General features: G+C 39.3%; 1 protein-coding gene across 1 annotated transcript in view; it reads left to right on the top strand.

Annotated features, from left to right (window-relative positions):
- LOC139638490 (calcium/calmodulin-dependent protein kinase kinase 2-like) overlaps positions 1-9,372 on the top strand; it is a 35,618-nt gene extending 26,246 nt beyond the window's left edge. The window contains exons 15-17 of the mRNA XM_071512634.1: positions 510-641; positions 2,255-2,358; positions 3,462-9,372. Coding sequence (XP_071368735.1) covers positions 510-641; positions 2,255-2,358; positions 3,462-3,534 — 309 coding nt within the window. The 3' untranslated portion in view covers positions 3,535-9,372. The remainder of the gene's footprint in view (positions 1-509; positions 642-2,254; positions 2,359-3,461) is intronic.
- Positions 9,373-19,895: the final 10,523 nt, after the last annotated feature.

Genomic DNA, 19,895 nt, shown 5'->3' on the forward strand with positions numbered 1-19,895 from the left:
CAATGGCGGCTTAATACCATTCTGTTTTATTAGGCGTCACCGACTGCACTGTTCTTTATCTGTTTTGTTCCAAATAAGCTGTTTTTGTGAGTCCATCAGTAAGCTGTTTGGCCAGTTAAACAAAGTAAGAATCTATATCCTATTGCATATTTTATGTCGCCTACTGTCTATTTTATTATTATCATTTATCATTATATATTTTTTTTTTATTTGATTAAGGATTGTTATACAATGGTCAGTGCATGATCAGATAAACACAATTGATGCACTTGGTCCTGTAGTTGTTTTACAATAGGCCGATACTAGGCAGCATGAATAGCTTTAAGTTAAGTAGCACTTGGGTCAGTACTCATCTACTAAATAAAGTACTTTTTACTCACATCAGTTCTGACAAATTGGTATTGATGCACCTCTAAAGACAGTGTGTTTGTGTCTGAGTGTGTGTGTGAGAAAGAGAACGACAGACAGAAGGAGCTCCTTTGTTCTCCTCATGCTCCTCATGTGTCCAGGTGCACCCATGGGTGACAAGGCACGGTACCGAGCCCCTCCCTCCGGAGGACGACAACTGTTGTATGCTGATTGAGGTGACCGAGGAGGAGGTGGAGAATTCTGTTAAACACATCCCCAGCCTGGCGACCGTGGTGAGTTGATTAATTTGTTTTTCACAGAAACCGTTCACATTAATCAACATCACTATATGAGCAACAGTTAATTTCTATTTGCTTCTGTTGGGATTAAGCGAAATATCAATATCGTTTTCAGTTCAATAAGATCAGGAGGTAGAATTTCCTCAGAATTCAAACATTGGGAATCATGGACATGAAAAGATTCAGTCATATATAACCTATTGTGAAATACTTGAGGGTGAATATTATCACTAGTAAATTAATTTCCATTTGCATTAGTATAAAGGATGATATTTTCCAAATTTGCATATTTTCCTTCTTTCTATGTATCTGTCCTATTATGCACATCGCACCGCCCAACACACCCTCACTGCACCCCTACCATCTCCTCCACCTACATTATGGCCCTGTGGGCACTTTGTACTAGAGCACATTCTGTTTATGTTTACTCAATTATTCATAGTATTCTGTTACATCACCACACGATCATCTTGATAGGAAAATAACAGGTGATTGTAAGAAATTAACCGGTGATTATAACCAAATGACAGCCACAGCCAGTGAGCTGTGTATATGGTAAAGCACCGTTTATGGTTCATTTGCTCTTTTGAGTGTATTTTCATTAGTCAAACTAGTTAATGGTAAATGTTATGAAAGACATGCAAATATGAAATGAATTTGAAGCCTTTTGGTGCTTCCGTTGATGTGTGGGCTGCTCTAACCAGCACCTGAGTACTGCAGAGCAAAGGGCTTTTGCAGCCTGTGAAATATTATGAATACACTTTCCCATTGCCTGCACAGATGAAACTTCTGAATCTATTTTTAGCAGTCTGAGAATCCATGTGATCACCTAACTCATTAGATATTCATCACAAGAACACAATAACCTGTGGTCAGATGACTTGTTATAGGTTAATACATGTAGTATTATTTCTAGATTGTATATTTTGAGTGCTAGCTGTAGCTTTGTAGGATAATAGACTGTGGTGTCTGTTAAAGGGCCGTGCACAGCAGACCTGATTATTTATCCAAAGGGCACAGGATTATTTCCAGCCTCTCTCTCCAGTCACACCATGAAGCAATTACTTCCTCTTATCTAATGTGCGTACTAACCCCCCACCCTCCCCCTCCCATCGCCCGATGAAAAATAACGTTAAGAATGCCATTTTGGATTGAGAAGCAGCTCTGAATAATAACCTGTAAAAGCAATTTCAAGTGCAGGTTTACATTTATTTAATTTGTCTAATTTTAACTGCATTCAATGATTACTTTTAACTAAAACATAGGCCATATTTTTTAACATGACATGTCACTAAAGTGGTTCCATTGTGTGATCTCCACTTTCACTTACAATATGCCTATTGCAGATTCAATAGGGCTGAAAGGGCCAGAGCACCATATAATACAAACAGACTGTGAAATGAAAAGTATTTTTGCGACCCAACTCCAGAATCAGTTTGTAGGAACAGTTGTAGGAACATAGTTTAATTTAGATGGAAAATAATTTCTGCCTCTCCTATATGTATTCCTATTCCCCTTCTGTTTTGGCTGAACGGTTTTATTTTTATCTTCAAGTCCTTTAGCACCATTTTTGGATGTGTGTACTACTCTTCGCTGTTCATTTGCAGATCCTGGTGAGAACCATGCTGAGGAAGCGCTCCTTCGGGAACCCCTTCGACTGGGGCCGCAGAGAGGACCGCAGCAGCCTGTCTGCTCCGGGGCAAATGCTCACGTAAGGCTTCTTCTCTGACTCGCTACAGACTCTCAGCTCTATCCCTAGCAGAGGTTGTATAGTTAAATTAGTAGAGTGCTTGTAGTATACTATCACCACCACATTCTCACTTAAAGCTGCCAGGTTGCTTCATGTTCTGATGTCCTCAGTATGCCCAACTAAAGTTTGTCAAGTAGTTTGTCAAGTAGACTCTTACTATTTCTCTCCTCCTTCTCCTGCCCACCAGCAAAGGCAGAGCGGGCAATGTGAGATACTGCTACATTCATAGTAACCAAAGAAGGTAAAGACCTTTAGGAGTGTGCCAACGCTTGCCTGCTGACCTCGGTACTGTTAAAGCAGTACAGAAAAAACTTAGACCATAGGCATGACATGAGAAGCTGTAGTTCCCACTATGGCTTTGGTGGTCAAGTAGTCCTGTGCGTCAAGTTTGGTAAACTAGCCAATGCTAGTTTAGGGGTGCTTGGACAAGCCATTTTTGGGAACATGCTATGCTCCAGAGGCTATAGTGTCTGTGAAGTGGGGATTTGTTTTTCATGTTGAGCGCAATTTTGGGGGTGCTCTTGGCCAAGGATGTGCTGTGTAGTGCAGAATTAGACATGTTGACAGAAATCACATTTCAATAATGATTGAGGGTATTAAAGTAGTCAAAGCCATGTTTTCCTCACATAAGCTACTTTGTGTAAGCAAGGTTATTGAATGTGATCTGTGGTTAAGCACTTAGAGAATTGTATTCTGAGCAGCACTTGATCTGTGGAAAAACACTGAATTACATCATTAGCCCAGAGCATCCGTTTCTCTGTTGACAGGTTGCTACTCATTCCTCTGCATGCAGCGCCCTGTATACTCTCCCCACACATCCCAAGGACATGCCAGTTAATTATTTTTGTGTCTTCCTGTCTGTTCTTGACCAAAGTAATTAACTAAGCGCTTGCCAGGTTCCCTCACTGCACCCTGCCTTGCATTATATAACAATTAAATGGTTCCCATCAGTTTCTTGGCTAAACTGAGCTTTACTGTAGCTTTTCTCTCTACATGGATATAGAATAGAGAGCAGGCCCTTAGCAGTACTATAATGGATCCTGTTTCTCTTGTTTGTTACCTAGGAAACAGGAGAGCGGGGATGGCATGAGGAGTATGGACCTGCCCTACGTGGGTGAGGATGAGGCTCTTTCCTGATGCAGAGGGTTTCTGATGCGCGCTGGTATGGGTCTGCCTGCCTGCCTGCAGCAACACAGCCCAACACCCCTTTATTCACAGTTTTATACAGTCAACCTTTCCCCACAACGATTTCCCCGGGAGGTGGACAACACTGGCTGACATGAAAAACATGGAAAAAGGGGAAATTACGGATCTAAGGCACTCTAACATCAGTTTTAAGAGCTTTTATCCCATTCTCTCCTATATTTAAAAGTTACAGTTCGTTTGAGGACTTGGCTTGAGGTTTCAGGACTTGAGACTGGAACATGGGCACCTTCCAAGGGGAAAAAATCCTCCTGAACCGCGAATCCGTCCTCACCCCCTTACCACAGCCCACTCTCTCCTCCTCTATCCTGCATGCGTTTATAGTCCTAGCATGCTCTGTCTCAGGCTTCAACTGTACAGTTTTGTGTTTTACTGTAGTTCTAGCCACTTGTGTTTTTCTCTCTCCTCTTCTTTACTTGACAATGCTGTCGCGTTTACGGCAGGGGTGTAACGGGGCATGATGGGAGCAGGAGACGGCGATGGTTTTATGGTGAGGGATGGTTGCATATGTCCATAGCTGCAGTTACATGAGCCATATTTTTTCATTCTGAATGAAATCATTCCAGTTGAAGATTCCCACGCAAGTGTTTACATGAGCGCTAAAATAAAATGATCGCATAAGGTGTGCGTTTACATGCTCCACAGTAATTAGGATAAAAGTTTCTGACATGAACAAAATACTGAATCCATCTCTCTAACATGGGCTTACGTTTTTTGGCACCATTATTGCTTTACTGCTGTTCTTTCTGATGAAGCAACAGATTTATCAGAACATTCAACTCCAAAAATGTCAGAAACAGACGTTTAGTTTTGCACCTGCAATGGTTCAAAATCTCCTGGAAAAAAAAGTAAACGTCATTGATGTCACTCACATGAAATGGGTAAGTGTGCCCAAAAAGAGTAGAGATATTCCAACCAAAGAAAGAGATCGGAATGAGTGTTTACATGACAAACTTTTATCCATCAAACGGATTATGAAAGGTTTATATCACCTCTCTCAAAAGGAATGAAATTTCATTCAGAACAGGCCGATTGAGGTGCTTACATGAGGCATTCTTATTCCGATTGAGCTTCTATTCTGATTATTAGTGGAACAAAAGGCTCCATGTAAACACAGCTAATGGGAGACCCTCGGCCCCCGCTGCCACCCCAGTCTTCTCCTCAGTAGAGCAGGTTTCTTGACAATGATTGTCTGGTCCACTTCTGCGTCGGCGTAGCAGTGCCCAGTTTTGTAACAATATTTGAGAGGGAAGAATATGTACAGTTTACTGAAATGGAAAAAGGGAAGTGAAAATGTTTACTTCATAGGATGCATGTGTTCACTTTCCCAATGCAAACATTGTATAAGCTATATTATAAACATTAACACGTTCATAGACGTACCTTTTTTTGAAGCAGCTCTTGTTTTTGTAGTCCTACCACTGGCTCATTGTAAAGTCTCCCAGTTACTGCAACTAATAGAAAGCTTTAAAAACAGTTTATATAGTGGTGTGTGAACAGTCATACACATAATTCTTCGCAGGATAGCATAGACGAATTAGGATTTTCTTCTTTTGCTAAATTTGTGTTAAGCTTTAGGTGAGTCCTTTCTAAGGCACTGGACAACAGCGATATGATTTTAAAGTGTTTGTTGTAATAACCTGATAGATCTGCGACCAGAAAAAGAAATTGTGTTGGTCCAAAACTATTCTGTAGTCATCGTCTACAATCACTAGAATTACATTTAGAATAATTTCAACTGCAAATCAGTCCTCCCCAACGGTTTGAACACACAAGGTTGTTGTGTGTTGGTTGAGGAAACTTGTGATACTACAGCTGGGAGAAGAAACAGAGTGCTATGAAGGAATTGGTTTGAATACTTTTTGTTTTGTATTTGTTTCACCGCTCAAAGTGGATGTTTGTGTGTATACTGAAAACAGAAAATGGTGACTATTGAACCTCAAGTTAAAATTGTGAATGTTCTTATTTGTTTTAGTTTTGTATTTTAAGAATTACTGATGTTATTTTTAAAACGGCACATTTTCAGAACACCAAAAACTTAAATCAGTTATGTATCATTTTGTAAAGACTAGTAACTTAAGAAAAAAAACCAAGACCTTTAATAAACTATTCGTTCTTTAATTGTCGATGTTAAAACTATAGAGCTGGCTACTCAAATAAGTTTTGAGATGGAAGCATAGTGCAGCTGCAGACCTTTTGTACAAATCTATGCATGACATATCTTTAGCAATGTTAAACCTAAAACAGTTGTCATCAAAGTTTGGTCAGAAGCGTAGGCCACTGCAAATATTTCTAATGAATTATAAAGTACTTTTAATTTTTAATTTATTAATGTGTTTCATTTTTAGATGATCCCAAAGCAGTAAAGTCATTAGCAGTTTTGCCATTCTTTTATTCCTTTTGTCTTTTTTTATTTATTTTACCCATTTATTTTTTTTCATTTCCTCAAAGATGTTAGTGTAAGGATATCTGAAGTCACTGGAGATGTTTGTAGGTAACTTAGGATAATGACACAACATTAATTATAACAAATATAGCTGCAAGCGGCGATTGTGGGGTCCAAGCACAATATGATAAGACAGACAGATAGACAAAACATTACAGAAGGTAGAAAGACACACACAAAAACTGACATGTTGTGAAAATCGGACATGCAGTCTAACACCGGCTTTTGTGTTGGCCCGTGAATTCTGTCAAGTTAATCTTTTCATTGCAACCACATTGCTGCAGTTGTTCACAACGACCAAACTTTCTATTATTTGTCCTTGATGACTATTGACTTTGGAAAGCCTGGAATTGAACTCACAACCCTCCACATGAAAGGCTGATGTTTTACCTACTGAGGCAAACACCTGTTATAGGTTTAGTGAGGAGAAACTAACTAAAGGGAGAAGTAGTGTGATACTACAGCCTATGATTGACAGACTGACAGTGCTAATCACTTTATATAACATTGTAGTGCTCTCCATTAACAAATAAAACAATAGTAAGTCACATGGCCCAGAAAACTGCTGCTGGGTTGAAAGGTCTGGCCACACCCCCGTCAGTGATGACATTCAGGTATTTTGCCATTGACACATGATGTCAAACACCTGCTTTGAGTTTTCTGCACTGTGTGATTTAGTGTTGATGTACTTTTTATGAAACTTCAAAATGGTCACAGTTCATCAGGGGCTTGAACTCACAACCTTGTGGTCCAAAGACCTGAGCATAACCACTCTGCCAACTTCCACTTTGGTGTGTGTCACAATTTGGAAACAAAACAAAGCGAAGAGTGATAGGTCACAGGTGCTAGTCCAACCCATATTGAAAGCCTCAGAAAGAATATTACAACTGTACTAGCGCGCCACATTAATCAATTTACACATGGCTTTACAGACATCATCTTGACAGTCCAGACATCATTTGTATTTGGTTTGATGAAGACTGATCAAAGTAGCTATCTTGAACATAAAACATTGTCAATTTATCAAACTATTTGCAGCTGCACATTTCCATCTACTGTGCGCTCAGTTTTCAAGATATCATTATAATTTTTGGGCTGTTTACTAATTAAGGTATGGTGATTTCAAAAATCATGTTGTTATGCCTCCGCGCTGGCAACAGTCGTGGCCGGAGGCAATATGTTTTCGGGTTTTCCGTCCATACGTATGTATGTCCGTCCGTCCCATTCTCATGAACGCGATATCTCAGGAACGCCTTGAGGGAATTTCTTCAAATTTGGCACAAACGTCCACTTGGACTCAAGGACGAACTGATTAGAATTTGGTGGTCAAAGGTCAAGGTCACTGTGACCTCACAAAAGACGTTTTTGGCCATAACTCAAGAATTCATATGCTAATTATGACAAAATTTCACACAAATGTCTAATAGGATAAAATGATGAAGTGATGATATTTTATATCCAAAAGTTCAAAGGTCAACTTCACTGTGACAGCATAATTTTTGCTTACCACTGTAGCTGAGAAAACAATCTTGGGTCATTCTACAAAAACGGTGGAAGTGCTGTCACTTACTTTTGCAGACACCAAAATCCTTTAAGTTGACCTAATAATCACTCTAATTATATAAGTGGTACAGCTCAAAATGCTTTTGTGGGTGTGTTCACGCAACACTTCTCAACATGTGTTTCAAATTTTGGCTTGATTAGATGAATGGTTAATAAGTTATGGCCAATTTAGTGTTATGGCGTGTTTCGTTAAAAGTTTATTGGTCGATAAAAGCTAAACCATTTGACCTATCAATAACCTTTATACAAATTTGAAAGAGGGTGGTCCCAAGATTCTCCACACCAAGTTTCATGTGAATTGGATAAACAGCCTGGGAGGAGTTGCGAAAAAAGTGTTTTTTAAATAATTCAAAATGGCAGACAATACAATATGGTGCACATTGAAAGTGATATATGGGTTGGACTCGGCACATTCCAACAAATCTAGGAACACAAGAATTTTCAGTCTATGACACACGGTTCAGAAGTTATTGGCCAAAACGTAAAGTTGCTTGTTATAGCGCCACCATCTGGCCAACTTACGGTTTCTGAGCTGCAGATACTTTTAGCAGAGAAAAAGAAAGAAAGACAAAGAAAAAGAAAGAAAGAAAGAAAGAAGCAGAATAATTCCAGCAAATACAATAGGGGTTCCAGCACTACGTGCTTGGACCCCTAATTAATGCTTCCACACACACACACACACACAGTAATTATTTCAGCACTAAAGTGTTGAATGTATGACAAAGGGACATTGGGATTTTTTTTACCTAACTTCTTGCATGTCACTCTGAATTGTGTGTTTTTTAAGACTAGTACTATGCATAAGAAATGTCTCTCTCTCTGTATGGTGCAATAGTTTTCCCTGTGGGACTGTCCCGTTCAGTGAGCACTCAGTGGCTGGTGAGGAGGGCTGTACTGTGGTAGACTAACTCTAATTTGTTTTTGCTCAGCCAACATTTTTTTTCAGAATGATGAATGCAGTGTGTACTCTACAGTAGAGTGCGGCACACATACAGACAGGCATCCTGGCCATCTTACAAACACAAAGTGTGAAAGTTATTGTTTACATTACTGTTACTGGGTGAGATTTGCATCTTGTGCATCTTCTGAGGGGCCCTTGGAAAATTATAGACTTGTACATGTGAAGGATATTGGATATTTGTTGGAAAACCCAGTGACCATAGCCCATGATCTTTCAATGCCCATGTTTTAGCCAGTAAATATATTGCAGAACTGCCCTGGTTTGTGATATACTGTGAAAGGCTACCTGTGTTTACCATAAATTTATGAAAGCAAAGAGTTTGCATTCTGACACAAGTTGTTCATTGGATAAAGTAACCATTTTTGCTTTGAGCGAAACAAGACACGCACCTCCCCGTTGTGAAAACCATCCCCTCCATGGCCAACATGGTGGAATTGACAGGTTCGGTCTGAATGCAGGGTGACAAAGCAAGCCACAATGGAAGCTGTATGATAACTGTATTTTATACGTATAATATTTAAACTTTTAGCTTGTTTCAATACAGTCTTGGCCCGTTCTCACCAGAAGGGCCAGGCTAAGTGATTACCTTTATTGTTCACATGACTTTGCATTCTGTAGAGTTAGTGTAATTTATTTTAGTAAGAGCTTTGGGGTCTCTTTTCCCCAAATGCATGCCAACATATTGAACACATACCATTGTATTATCATAGCATGAGAGGTCCCTAACAAAGAAAAAAATGGGACCTCAAAATTAATTATTCTATACATACTGTATCTGGTTCATTATTTGAATAAAATATAATTGCCTTTCTGAAAGGTTTTTGTTTTTTTCTCTGAATTTTATTATCATGAAACATTGGTGTCTTTCCTTATTGCTATTATTACAATTACAGAAAATCACCACTAGAGTGCATCGTATACCATAAACATAACATCACTGAACCTGTTGCCTGTACAGTGTCCTGGTGATCTTTTTATTACTTTTGTAGATAATGTAGACAGTACAGATTTGCAGATGCTACAAATTATGCTTTATTCTTCTAACTACTTCACACTTTATGCAACACCCTTGACTGTTGCAGCATAGTGTTACAGCCTGATATCAAAATTGATTAAATTCAGATTTTTCTCTCTGTTCACCACAAAATAATCCATAATGTCAATGTTTTAATTTAGCATTTTCTTTACAAATTAAGAAAGCTGAAATGCTTTGAGTCAGTAAGTAGCTTTTCATCCCCTTTGCATTGACACGTCGAATTTAATCAAGATTCATCCAAATTCCTTTGACTGTTCTTGGGATGTCTCTATAACCTGATTGGAGTCAATTTGTAGCCAATTGAATTGATTGGATTTAGAATGACCACTAGAGTGAAAATTAAATCATTAAACGAACAAATCAATCAGTCAATAAATATGCATATGTGCATGTCAAAGGAGAAACTACGATGAAGCCCAAGGAACTGTCAATACCTTAAATGAGACATTTTTGTCAATTTCCAATAAATAAAAAAACCCAACATATTTTCCACTGAGTCATTATGGGATATTTTGTATAGATTACTGATTAGGCTGTAACACCGCAACATCCAGAAAAAGTCAAGGGGGTTAAATCCTTGCTGAAGGCACAATAAACACTCCAAGTCCCTATGGGAATATTATAGGCTATTACAGTGATTTTTCGTAATGGTTACAACTTGAGTGTTTATGATGTGGCATAAAGACTACAGAAGATAGCATTATGTTTTACACAGGGGAAATAATGATGGTACAAGCTTGCAAGAATGTATGTAAGGTAAGATATACTTCCAAGGGTAAATTATCTAAACTCAGCATCAGCGTTATTATAAGCAATGTAATTAGTAGCCTATGCCTTTTATGTTTTTTTCGGTGTATGCAGCATATTCAACCGTGCAGGTTTTCATTCAAACCCAAGACTGCCCCAGGTTGGATCCCTGGTCTGGTCTCCGCCCTCCAGATCAGAGCGTGGCATCAAGCACTAGCAGCCTAATTGTAAGGAGTTTCCAAAACAATCAGCTGGGTCATTTCACCCAGCTCCGTTACTTCTGCGCAGCAAAACCTGAACCAACAGAGAAGACTGGGGAAGAGGACTTGGCTGTGTTGATTTGGTCAGACTGTCTCGCCACCGCATTTTCATTCAACAGGACCTGAAGAAACTCTCCGAAACTATAACCGAAGACTTACTTTGACTAATGGTGATAACATCATAAGTAGGTACGTCTCAATCCATTCAAATTATTAGTTTTTCTCTCCATTGCAGCTGATGCCCTAGCTTTATGTTTGAAGTTATCATCAGTGGTGGAAAGAGTAGGACTACAGCATCCTACGGAGCCCCTAAAGTCCCGAAAATCACCTACAGTAGCATCCTACTCATCTAGTTACCTTGATTTTACTGAAGTAGACGTAGAAGTAGACGTAAAAGTAGACTACTGGTATAAAAATCTACTTTAGTAAAAGTAAAAAGTAACTCAACATTTTAATTTAAGTAAAATGTACTTATAGTAAAAGTTACAGAGTTACTTACAAGTACACAAAAATGCTACTTATAGTAACTGGAGTAAATGTGATTAGTTACTCCCACCCTTGGTTATCATATTGTCATATATCATATTGTCAGTGTTGCTCAGCGTTAACATTGCCTTAAAGGAATAATGTAACTGTGCCTATCAATTATGTAATTCTGTACATGTATATGTAATTTATGTGTCAATCATTTAGATTAAGTAGATTTTGAATTTAAAATGTGTCACAAATAAATGTGCAGGAATTTGCCTTGACATGAGGCGCGCAAACTGACACGTGGTACAAACACAACAGGATCTCAACGCTAAGGGACAGTCTGCATGCATCACCTTAACATGCTTGAACTTATTGCACTTGAAAACAAAACTAGCACTTTTTGTAATGAAATAATAAACAGTGGAGAAATCTCAAATGAAGGTAGGTACTTAGCCAGTGCTAACCTGTGTCAAACAATAGTAATGTCACTCACAAATTGGCAGAGGTGGAACGTAACTAAGTACATTTACTCAATTACTGAAGCCTACTTAAGTTCAGTTTTGAGGTACTGGCACTTTACTTGAGTATTTCCATTTTGCAAGGTTTTAGAGTTTTACTCCACTACATCAGAGGGAACTATTGTACTGTTTACTGCATTACATTTATCTGACGGCTGTAGTTACTTTGCAGAATAAGGTTTTACATGCAAAAAATGCAGTAAGCTCATCAAATGTGATGAATTGTTAGAGTTTAAACTCCCCAACAGTATACGGAGCAGGTGGACCTACAACATTAAAATACTTATTACAGGTTAATGCATCAATAATTTAACACTCTGAAAGGGACCGTTCTTCAGAATGAATAGCCTAGTAGTCACTGTGGTCATTTTGTTAAAGGTTCCAACATTGGACAAACTTCTATTGTAAAACATTTTGTTGGCAGTGGGGTGGCTAAATTTTGTGAGGTGACCATGGCTGTCCAGGCGTGCAGACATTACTAGATCATTATGAAAGCTGCACTATCCTCTAGTCTAAAGCATAGATGCATGAACACATGTCAAGTACAGCACAGATGTCCCAGGTGAGCATTGCGGGCGCTGGTTGTCTAGGATTTTGGCAGAATGTGAATGTCTTAGGGTGAAGGGAGTGACTGTTAAGAAGGCTGGTTGAGTATAGATTGACAGCTGAAGCTTTCGAAATGGCGGGACGCCTTAATGATCGGTACTGTCCCCTAGAGGAACGTTTTTGGAACAGGTGGACGGGGTCTGTGGCAGTGCTTCTTGGGAGTCAAATGGGACTGTTAGCTATAGGTTATTTTATGAAACCCTATGCAACAGATGGCAATTATCAAAGAAAGAAGAGAGTAGTGTATCATGCAGTGTTGTAGAATTCAAATGTATCTTCTCAAAGATGGAGTATCTTTGTGTTACAGTGCAGGACACAAAGCCATCTTCCAATAAATGAGAAGAATAATGTGCACTACTGAAACAGATTGTTTTTATTTCATGTGTCTCTACTGTGTAATATGGCTTGATGCTTGTTAGAATGTCTACTCAAGATTCAAGATTGTGGTTAGAGTGTTTGAACCCTTTCTGTCTAAGCTTGGTGTTGATTAAATGTTTGTCTCTTAGCTGCAGATCCTGTTAATTGGATTGATTGCGGGCCTGTGCAGACTCATCCACCTCAAGATGGACATCAATAGTTTGAGTCAATTGAGTAAGTACTGTAATGTGCTCTTTCTAATCGGCTCCTATAAAAACAAAACATTCCTCTTATTCCTGTACTTTCTCACACTTCCTTAACAGCTGATGCTACCCCTTCATGTGATAAAAATCTTTGCTTTGTAAGAATTGATTTCGTCAGCTCTGCACTGCACATGTGGCATTGCGGGACACAGATATAAAGACTCTATGAGCCTGACTGCTGCCCTGTGTTTTTTAGTGTGGTTGGTAAAGCATAGGTTTGCCACATCAGAAATCCCAGGCTCAAGGCTTCCTATTTTATTCAGTGTTGCGGTGTCCACCAGACGCTGTGGAGGAGCCGCCATTCTGCTCTGTTTTCTGTTTTGTCTAGTTGTTGCCACTTGCGTCTGTGAAGCGTGGAATTGCACTATTTTGACTTGTGGGTGTATCTATTCACAATAAAGAAACAGAAAATCAATATCTACATAATATGATCTATTTATTTATTGTGCCAAAATTTCAGTTCTCCAATAAACTCACTATAGAGTACCATAGACGTCCTAAATCCCTATAGGAATATTATAGGCTAGTAATTCTTCACTCTGTGGTTTTAGGCGGTATTTTAGCCAACAAGTGGCCTGTGAAGCCACTGTGGGGTGTGTTGTCACACATGGAGGGGTAAGTTGTCAGTTGTATTTTTAGCCATTGGAACGATATAGCACAACAAATGTATTTATTTATGAACTCACCTGAAACAAATAAATGCAGGAAAAGGAAAATAGGCTTCATCATCATCAAACAGTGGCTGCAGCATGCATGTTAATATACATATCATCTCCATAAGGAAGTTTGTTGGTGGCAGCTGGTGATTGCATTGAAAGTATAGCTCGGAAAACCTGTGTAGGTCATCAGTGTGGTTTACTCCGTGACCAAAACAAAGGAGAACAAGGGATCCAATTCATTAGCTGCTGAGCCACTCCAGGCAAGCCTTGCTGCACGCGAGGCCAGACCTGTTTCAAGCCAGCTTGGCAAGTCCATGCTGGAATTACTAGGTGCTTAGACGCCTTATCAAGTCACTGGATTTTGTGGGTAATAATAGTGATCTATAAATTCAGTGGATTTCGGTCTTATTTCAGCAACAAATTAGTGGAAGCCAGAAACTCCTAGTCCAAGGTGTTACACATATGATTCACTTGTAAATATAGTGCAATCAGATTTGGAAAAAAGCATTGGTGTGTGTGTGTGTGTGTGTGTGTGTGTGTGTGTGTGTGTGTGTGTGTATGATGCATGGTAGTCAATGTCCAACGCCTATTGCATGTGAACCTATTGCATGTGTTACAGTGACAACAGCAACAATGTTATAATATAACGCTGGAGGGTTGTTGGCGTCGCGCCTGAATGTCAAGCACATTTGAAGAGATTATGGATTTCCTTTAAATGTCTTTTTCTCACACACACACCCACACTTAAAAGCTTTCCCTGAGTGCAAATACTTGGACAGATTTAAATTAAGATGCGATATGAATTGTTTTATGCCTGTAGACACTCGGACCATAAGACAAAGACAAAGTGGCAGTAAAAATATTGACAGATTGTGCTGCAGATCCAGATTGGATTTGTGCACCAATATTAACAGCAGAGCTAGTATCTGTTCTGAGCAGATCAGGCAGGAGTGTGTGTGTGTGTGTGTGTGTGCATACATACTCAGAATGTGTTTAGGATTGTGGAGGGATTAGCAGAGGGTTTGAAATGTTAGGTTGTTCTGTATTCTGCTGCTGCTGGTACTCACCGGTCTGACTGTACACTTGCTCATCCCCACCTCTATGATTGGATTTACACAGGAAGAGAAAACATTTAGTTTTAACCCTGTGTGTCCCAGATCCTGATATTTTCATTTCAGGACGTGGAAAAGACATCCACTTTGATTAAAAACCAGATTGCATGTTCCTGTGTGAACCCACTTTTTAAATAACATACATACAGCTCTATCCTGAGGTTTGAACTCCATAAATTCAGAATGTTCTTTCACTCATTTTATGAACTGCATTTGTTTTCTACAACTTTAAAATATATAACCAACTTTTTAATTTTAATCTTCTTTTTTGTATTTAAACTTTTGTGTGCTTGTCTGGAAGCTGAACCAGTAATTACTATCCTCAGTCACTGACTTCTTGATACCTTCCTCACATGTCTGACTAACAATTGACACTGTAAGACAATGAGGCCCGGGCAAAGGCAACATCTGAACATTTAAATACAGCCAATTAGCCAATGAACAAATGCACAGATTTTTGCATCTTGATTACAAATTAATCACAGTTAGCAAACTCTTTCATCAAAACACAGTGAATTCAGTGTTTTTCTTTTCTTTTTTTTACTCATTGATCATTGTGAATTCTGCCAGAGTGGCTGTTAAGAGCGGATACTACTGCTACTGTTAACAATGGTGAACAAATACAGTTAAACTGGACCTGCTGCACTTGGTAAACTCTCCTTTGCTGTTTTCCTGCTAATGAGGTGTCACTGTCTGTCAGTATATTTCTGTTTCTTTGTCTTTCAGTATTACTGTCTAATAAAAAGTGAGAGAGAAGACGTCATAGCTCATGTGAATTTTAATGCAGACTCAACTTATCATGACTGGATTGAGAAAGGACAGTTGTGACTGGCCAAATAGATACTGTAGATGATGAGGTTCAATAATGTTGAATGCATGTGGCTTTGGTTCTAGGTGGATGGAGACATTTACACAACAGGTACTGTATATACTGTATCTGTGTCTCTTTACAGTGTTGTTTTAGGAGCAGTTGGTGATATGAAGGAGGATGACATTCATTTTTTTAAGCACAAATAATTAAATGCAACCTATATAGGTTTAGATTAAGAAAAATGGAGAGAGAGAAAATGACAGTTTATGTGCCAGTCATCCCTGTGTTAATTTTAACAAATAAGCAAAAAGTAATAGCTACTTTTTTGTTATAAGGTCATTTGTAGGGTTTAGATTTCATATCAACAAAAACAATATCATTAAATGCTATTAAATGATAGACAAAAAACTCATGTACCTATTATACTTTTGTCAGAACAGGTGATAAACTTTGAAGTTTGCTGTTAGGCTTTGTAGCTCAATATTGATACACAATCATTAGTGAAGGCAACCTGGTCTCTGTTGTTTATCAAGAGGCCAAAATAATTACAGATTATTTGTAAAATCTAAGTCTGTTTATCAAACTGTATATGGCATCTTATTGGCATAGGTTTAGGCTTAGTCTATTTTTAAATCAGCTGTCCTGTTTCCCACTAAAGGAACTCAAGTAGTGAGGATCCTGTTCAGTCTTGATTCTAATCTGTCTAAACTGTGGTGCTTGATATACACTCACCGAGCACTTTATTAGGAACACCTGTACACCTTCATATTCATGCAATTATCCAATCAGCCAATCATGTGGCAGCAGTGCAATGCATAAGATCATGTAGATACAGGTCAGCAGCTTTAGTTAACGTTCACATCAAACATCAGAATGGGGAAAACATTTGATCTCAGTGACTTTGACCGTGGCATGGTTGTTGGTGCCAGACGGGCTGGCGAGTATTTCTGAAACTGCTGATCTCCTGGGATTTTCACGCACAACAGTCTCTAGAGTTTATACAGAATGGTGCAAAAAACAAAAAAACATCCAGTGAGCGGTGGTTCTGCGGACGGAAACACCTTGTTGATGAGAGAGGTCAGAGGAGAATGGCCAGACTGGTTGGAGCTGACAGAAAGGCTTCAGTAACTCAGATAACCTCTCTACAACTGTGGTGAGCAGAAAAGCATCTCAGAAAGCAACACGTCCAACCTTGAGGAGGATGTCACTTTGGTAGCCGGTTGACACTGAGCTGAAAGCTAATACCTACACAGTATTAGTATGGTGTTCCTAATAAAGTGTGCAGTGAGTGTATTCTTAGACCTGACACCAGGCCTCTCACAATCAAATCTCTTTTTAAGTCAATCTGCCAATCTTCTTTTGAAATCTAAGCTGACTTTTAGGCACAAAAGCAAAGATCATATCAGTAAATTAGATTTCTAGTGCCTCTATTCTCACCTTGCATGGGCACAATCAAGATTTAATTGCTCATTGTCCTAACTCGCACAGACACATGCACAGTAGACATATGCACAGTCCCACATCCTTTACAGAGCCAAAGAGGCTAGTGTAACAGGATGTAACCTGAGCAGGCCAGGTCACAGGGGCCACAGGACACACAAACACACACACACAGACATAAGGAGGACATTGAGGAGAGATTTTCTCTCTAATAATTCAGAGTTCCTCTCTGAATTATTAACACAGCAAAGCACAACACAGCATAGATCCTCTTACCGACATCAGTACAAGGCAACAGCACCCACATGGACCGCACACATGCGTACAACACACACACACACACTCTCTCTCTCATGCCCCGGTGTCAACGGGAGCATTAATGAGTCATGATGGCCGACACGTGCGGGCTGCTTGGAAACGCATACACTCTGCACTGCCTCGCTTTCATCAACATCCAACCTCATTGTTGGCAGCCTTGTAGGATGCAGATACCTTCTAGTTGACACTCAGGGAACAAAAAGCAAAAATCACTCAATTTCAAGCGGTTGTATTCAATTTCAAATTTGTCCTTACACATTCAATTTTGTAATTAATTTATTCAACGAATCCTTTTTTTTTACATTAAAATGTATGCAATTCATACACTACTGGCACTAATCTCATTCTGTATGGCTATTGTGTTTAGGTGTTGACTTGGTTATTTGTATTGTGTATTTCACTATCCGTCAATTCTTATGTTATGGAATCATCTGCTGACCATTTGCCTCTTCATTGGTGGGTGGGCCTCTGCATGACCTACAAAGCTTAACCCAGCTTGCGCGCTAGTTGTCAAATGTTGTCAAAAATTGATAGACGGTGCATGCTGTAGCCCCACTAGCATCACCACATTTCACTTACGTACTTCAGTATGTCATACAAATGCTAATAAGTGGCACCACTTAAATAATCGGTGCACCATGCATTGATTTTGAGGCTTTGCATTGTCAAGGGACACGAGTTGCATGAGATACTTCCCTCTGAAATGTCCATGATCCAAAATGCTTTCATGCTGCAGATAGACTTGTTTTCACAGTACGATATGGTGTCCAAGAGGAGAGTCCAGGCAGTGTGTGCAAGTGTGTTTGTATGTGCTGTTTGTTTTTTGCACAAGCACAGCTCTGCCAAACCGCTGTCCCATGCCAGCAATACATAACCATAACAACCACACTTTCACAATATCTGCTAAAAGAAAAATTGAAAAAAACATGGTTACAAACCAGACGAGCTGGTTTTCAGAGGTGTGTATGTATGGTATTTGTGTGCATGTGAGATGACAATAATGATCTCATCCTCATTCCTCACAAAATATGACGCAGCCAAGAGTGAGGGTATCTGTTTCTGTCACCAACAATAGAAGATAAAAGTGTCAGATGTCTTGCCCGTGTACAAACATGATCTCCTGAGAGATCATGTTTGTCTCCTGAGAAATCATGGGAGACACTTTCACTTGGAACGGTTGGGGCATTTGCTTTGTCTGGAAACACGTGATCCATTCTTGTAAACCTTGCTTTGATTTCTCATAAACTTGTGGTTGTAGAAAAAATTACAAAATGACATTTATCACTGCCTGCCTCTACCAGAAAGTACTTTAAACAGTTTTACCTTTTGTCACTGACATTATTTCAGTTGTCAGTTCCGCTTGGCGGGTGTTAGATTATATCATGGCACCATGAGAGGCAATTGCACATGATTAGCTGATAACTGTTTTTATTTAGTTTCTATCTAGCAGCATGGCTGGATGAATTTATTCCATGCATCTTATCTATCCAGCATAACTTCCTAATGGCTCACTGGACCAACGCACTCTGGGCTAACTACACCTTACAGTTGCCAACGTGCTGCATGCCACTCTGCTGGAATGGACATAGCTTTAGATTATTAGTGAATCCAATTTTTAATAGTATGTCTTTCACTGTGCCTTTGCACTGTATGTGAAGTCCTGTCACTCAGTACTGAAGATTTCAATACTTTTCAACAGATGTCATAAATGTCTCTGAGTCTCTTAATTTGTCTCTAAATGTGTAAATAATGGCTAATGAGCCCAAGTAGAAGGGATAAACTATATTTACTATGAGACAGTTGTCCTCACAAATTTTTGGATGGGAACCATAAGACATTGCCAGAGCCACACATACATGGTCCCAGTTCCATGTTTTTATATTTCTCATTTCTGCCCTCTCATGCCTCCCCACCACATTCTCAATTGTAAAATAAACAAAAAGCTACCTGTATTATTACCCTATGGGGGCGTTGTACTAGGGCAAGTGTAAAGTTAATTTCAGGATGCACTTTTAATTTAATTTTTTGTTCATTTAGCCAGGCATTAGCCCCAAATTATCATACTAATCCCACTGTGTGCCCATATTCCACCTCGATGTTTACATCAGTTTGTAATCAGTTTGTGTAATCAGTGCCTCATTGTTGATAGATGGAAAAGTTAAATATTGTGGTTGTTACATGGGCAACCCCCCTGGCTCTGGCGGCCACTTTGACTGCCTCTAATAGGATTGCCACTTATTCCCACCATGTGTATTGCAGTAATGTGCTTTGTTCCACCAGCTATGTGGCAGAGATTTTGTAATGAAATTGTGTGAGGGGATTGGACGTGAACCGGGGAGTGGAATGATTGAAGGACTTGTGTGCAGATTGGAGTTTGATGAGGGGCTGGAGAAGCGCAGATTGAAAGAATCTGGTAAGAGATTTTATGTTGCTGTGACACAATATATTGTCTGGCATGGTCGTGTTATCTGTGCTTGATGAGGGATGTCTTGTATGAGAGTAATCATGGGCACAATGAACACAGGCAAGATTATTTTCAGCACATCCAATAGGGCTGCACAATTACTTAAGGGGAAAGAAAAGTTGTACATTAGAGCAACAAAGTGGACCGTAAATAAAGAATGAGTAACAGTAGTAGCTGCCTCCAGCAAGCACACTAATAATACTAATAGATGATAGTAAAGTGAATGAAAAATACCTTTTTGTCAGTATTGTAAAGCCACA

This window comes from Centroberyx affinis, unplaced genomic scaffold (assembly GCF_046629955.1).
Source record: "Centroberyx affinis isolate AG114_WGS23_722 - 3 ecotype Tasmania unplaced genomic scaffold, CSIRO-AGI_Caff_v1 ptg006405l_1, whole genome shotgun sequence".
Taxonomy (NCBI): domain Eukaryota; kingdom Metazoa; phylum Chordata; class Actinopteri; order Beryciformes; family Berycidae; genus Centroberyx; species Centroberyx affinis.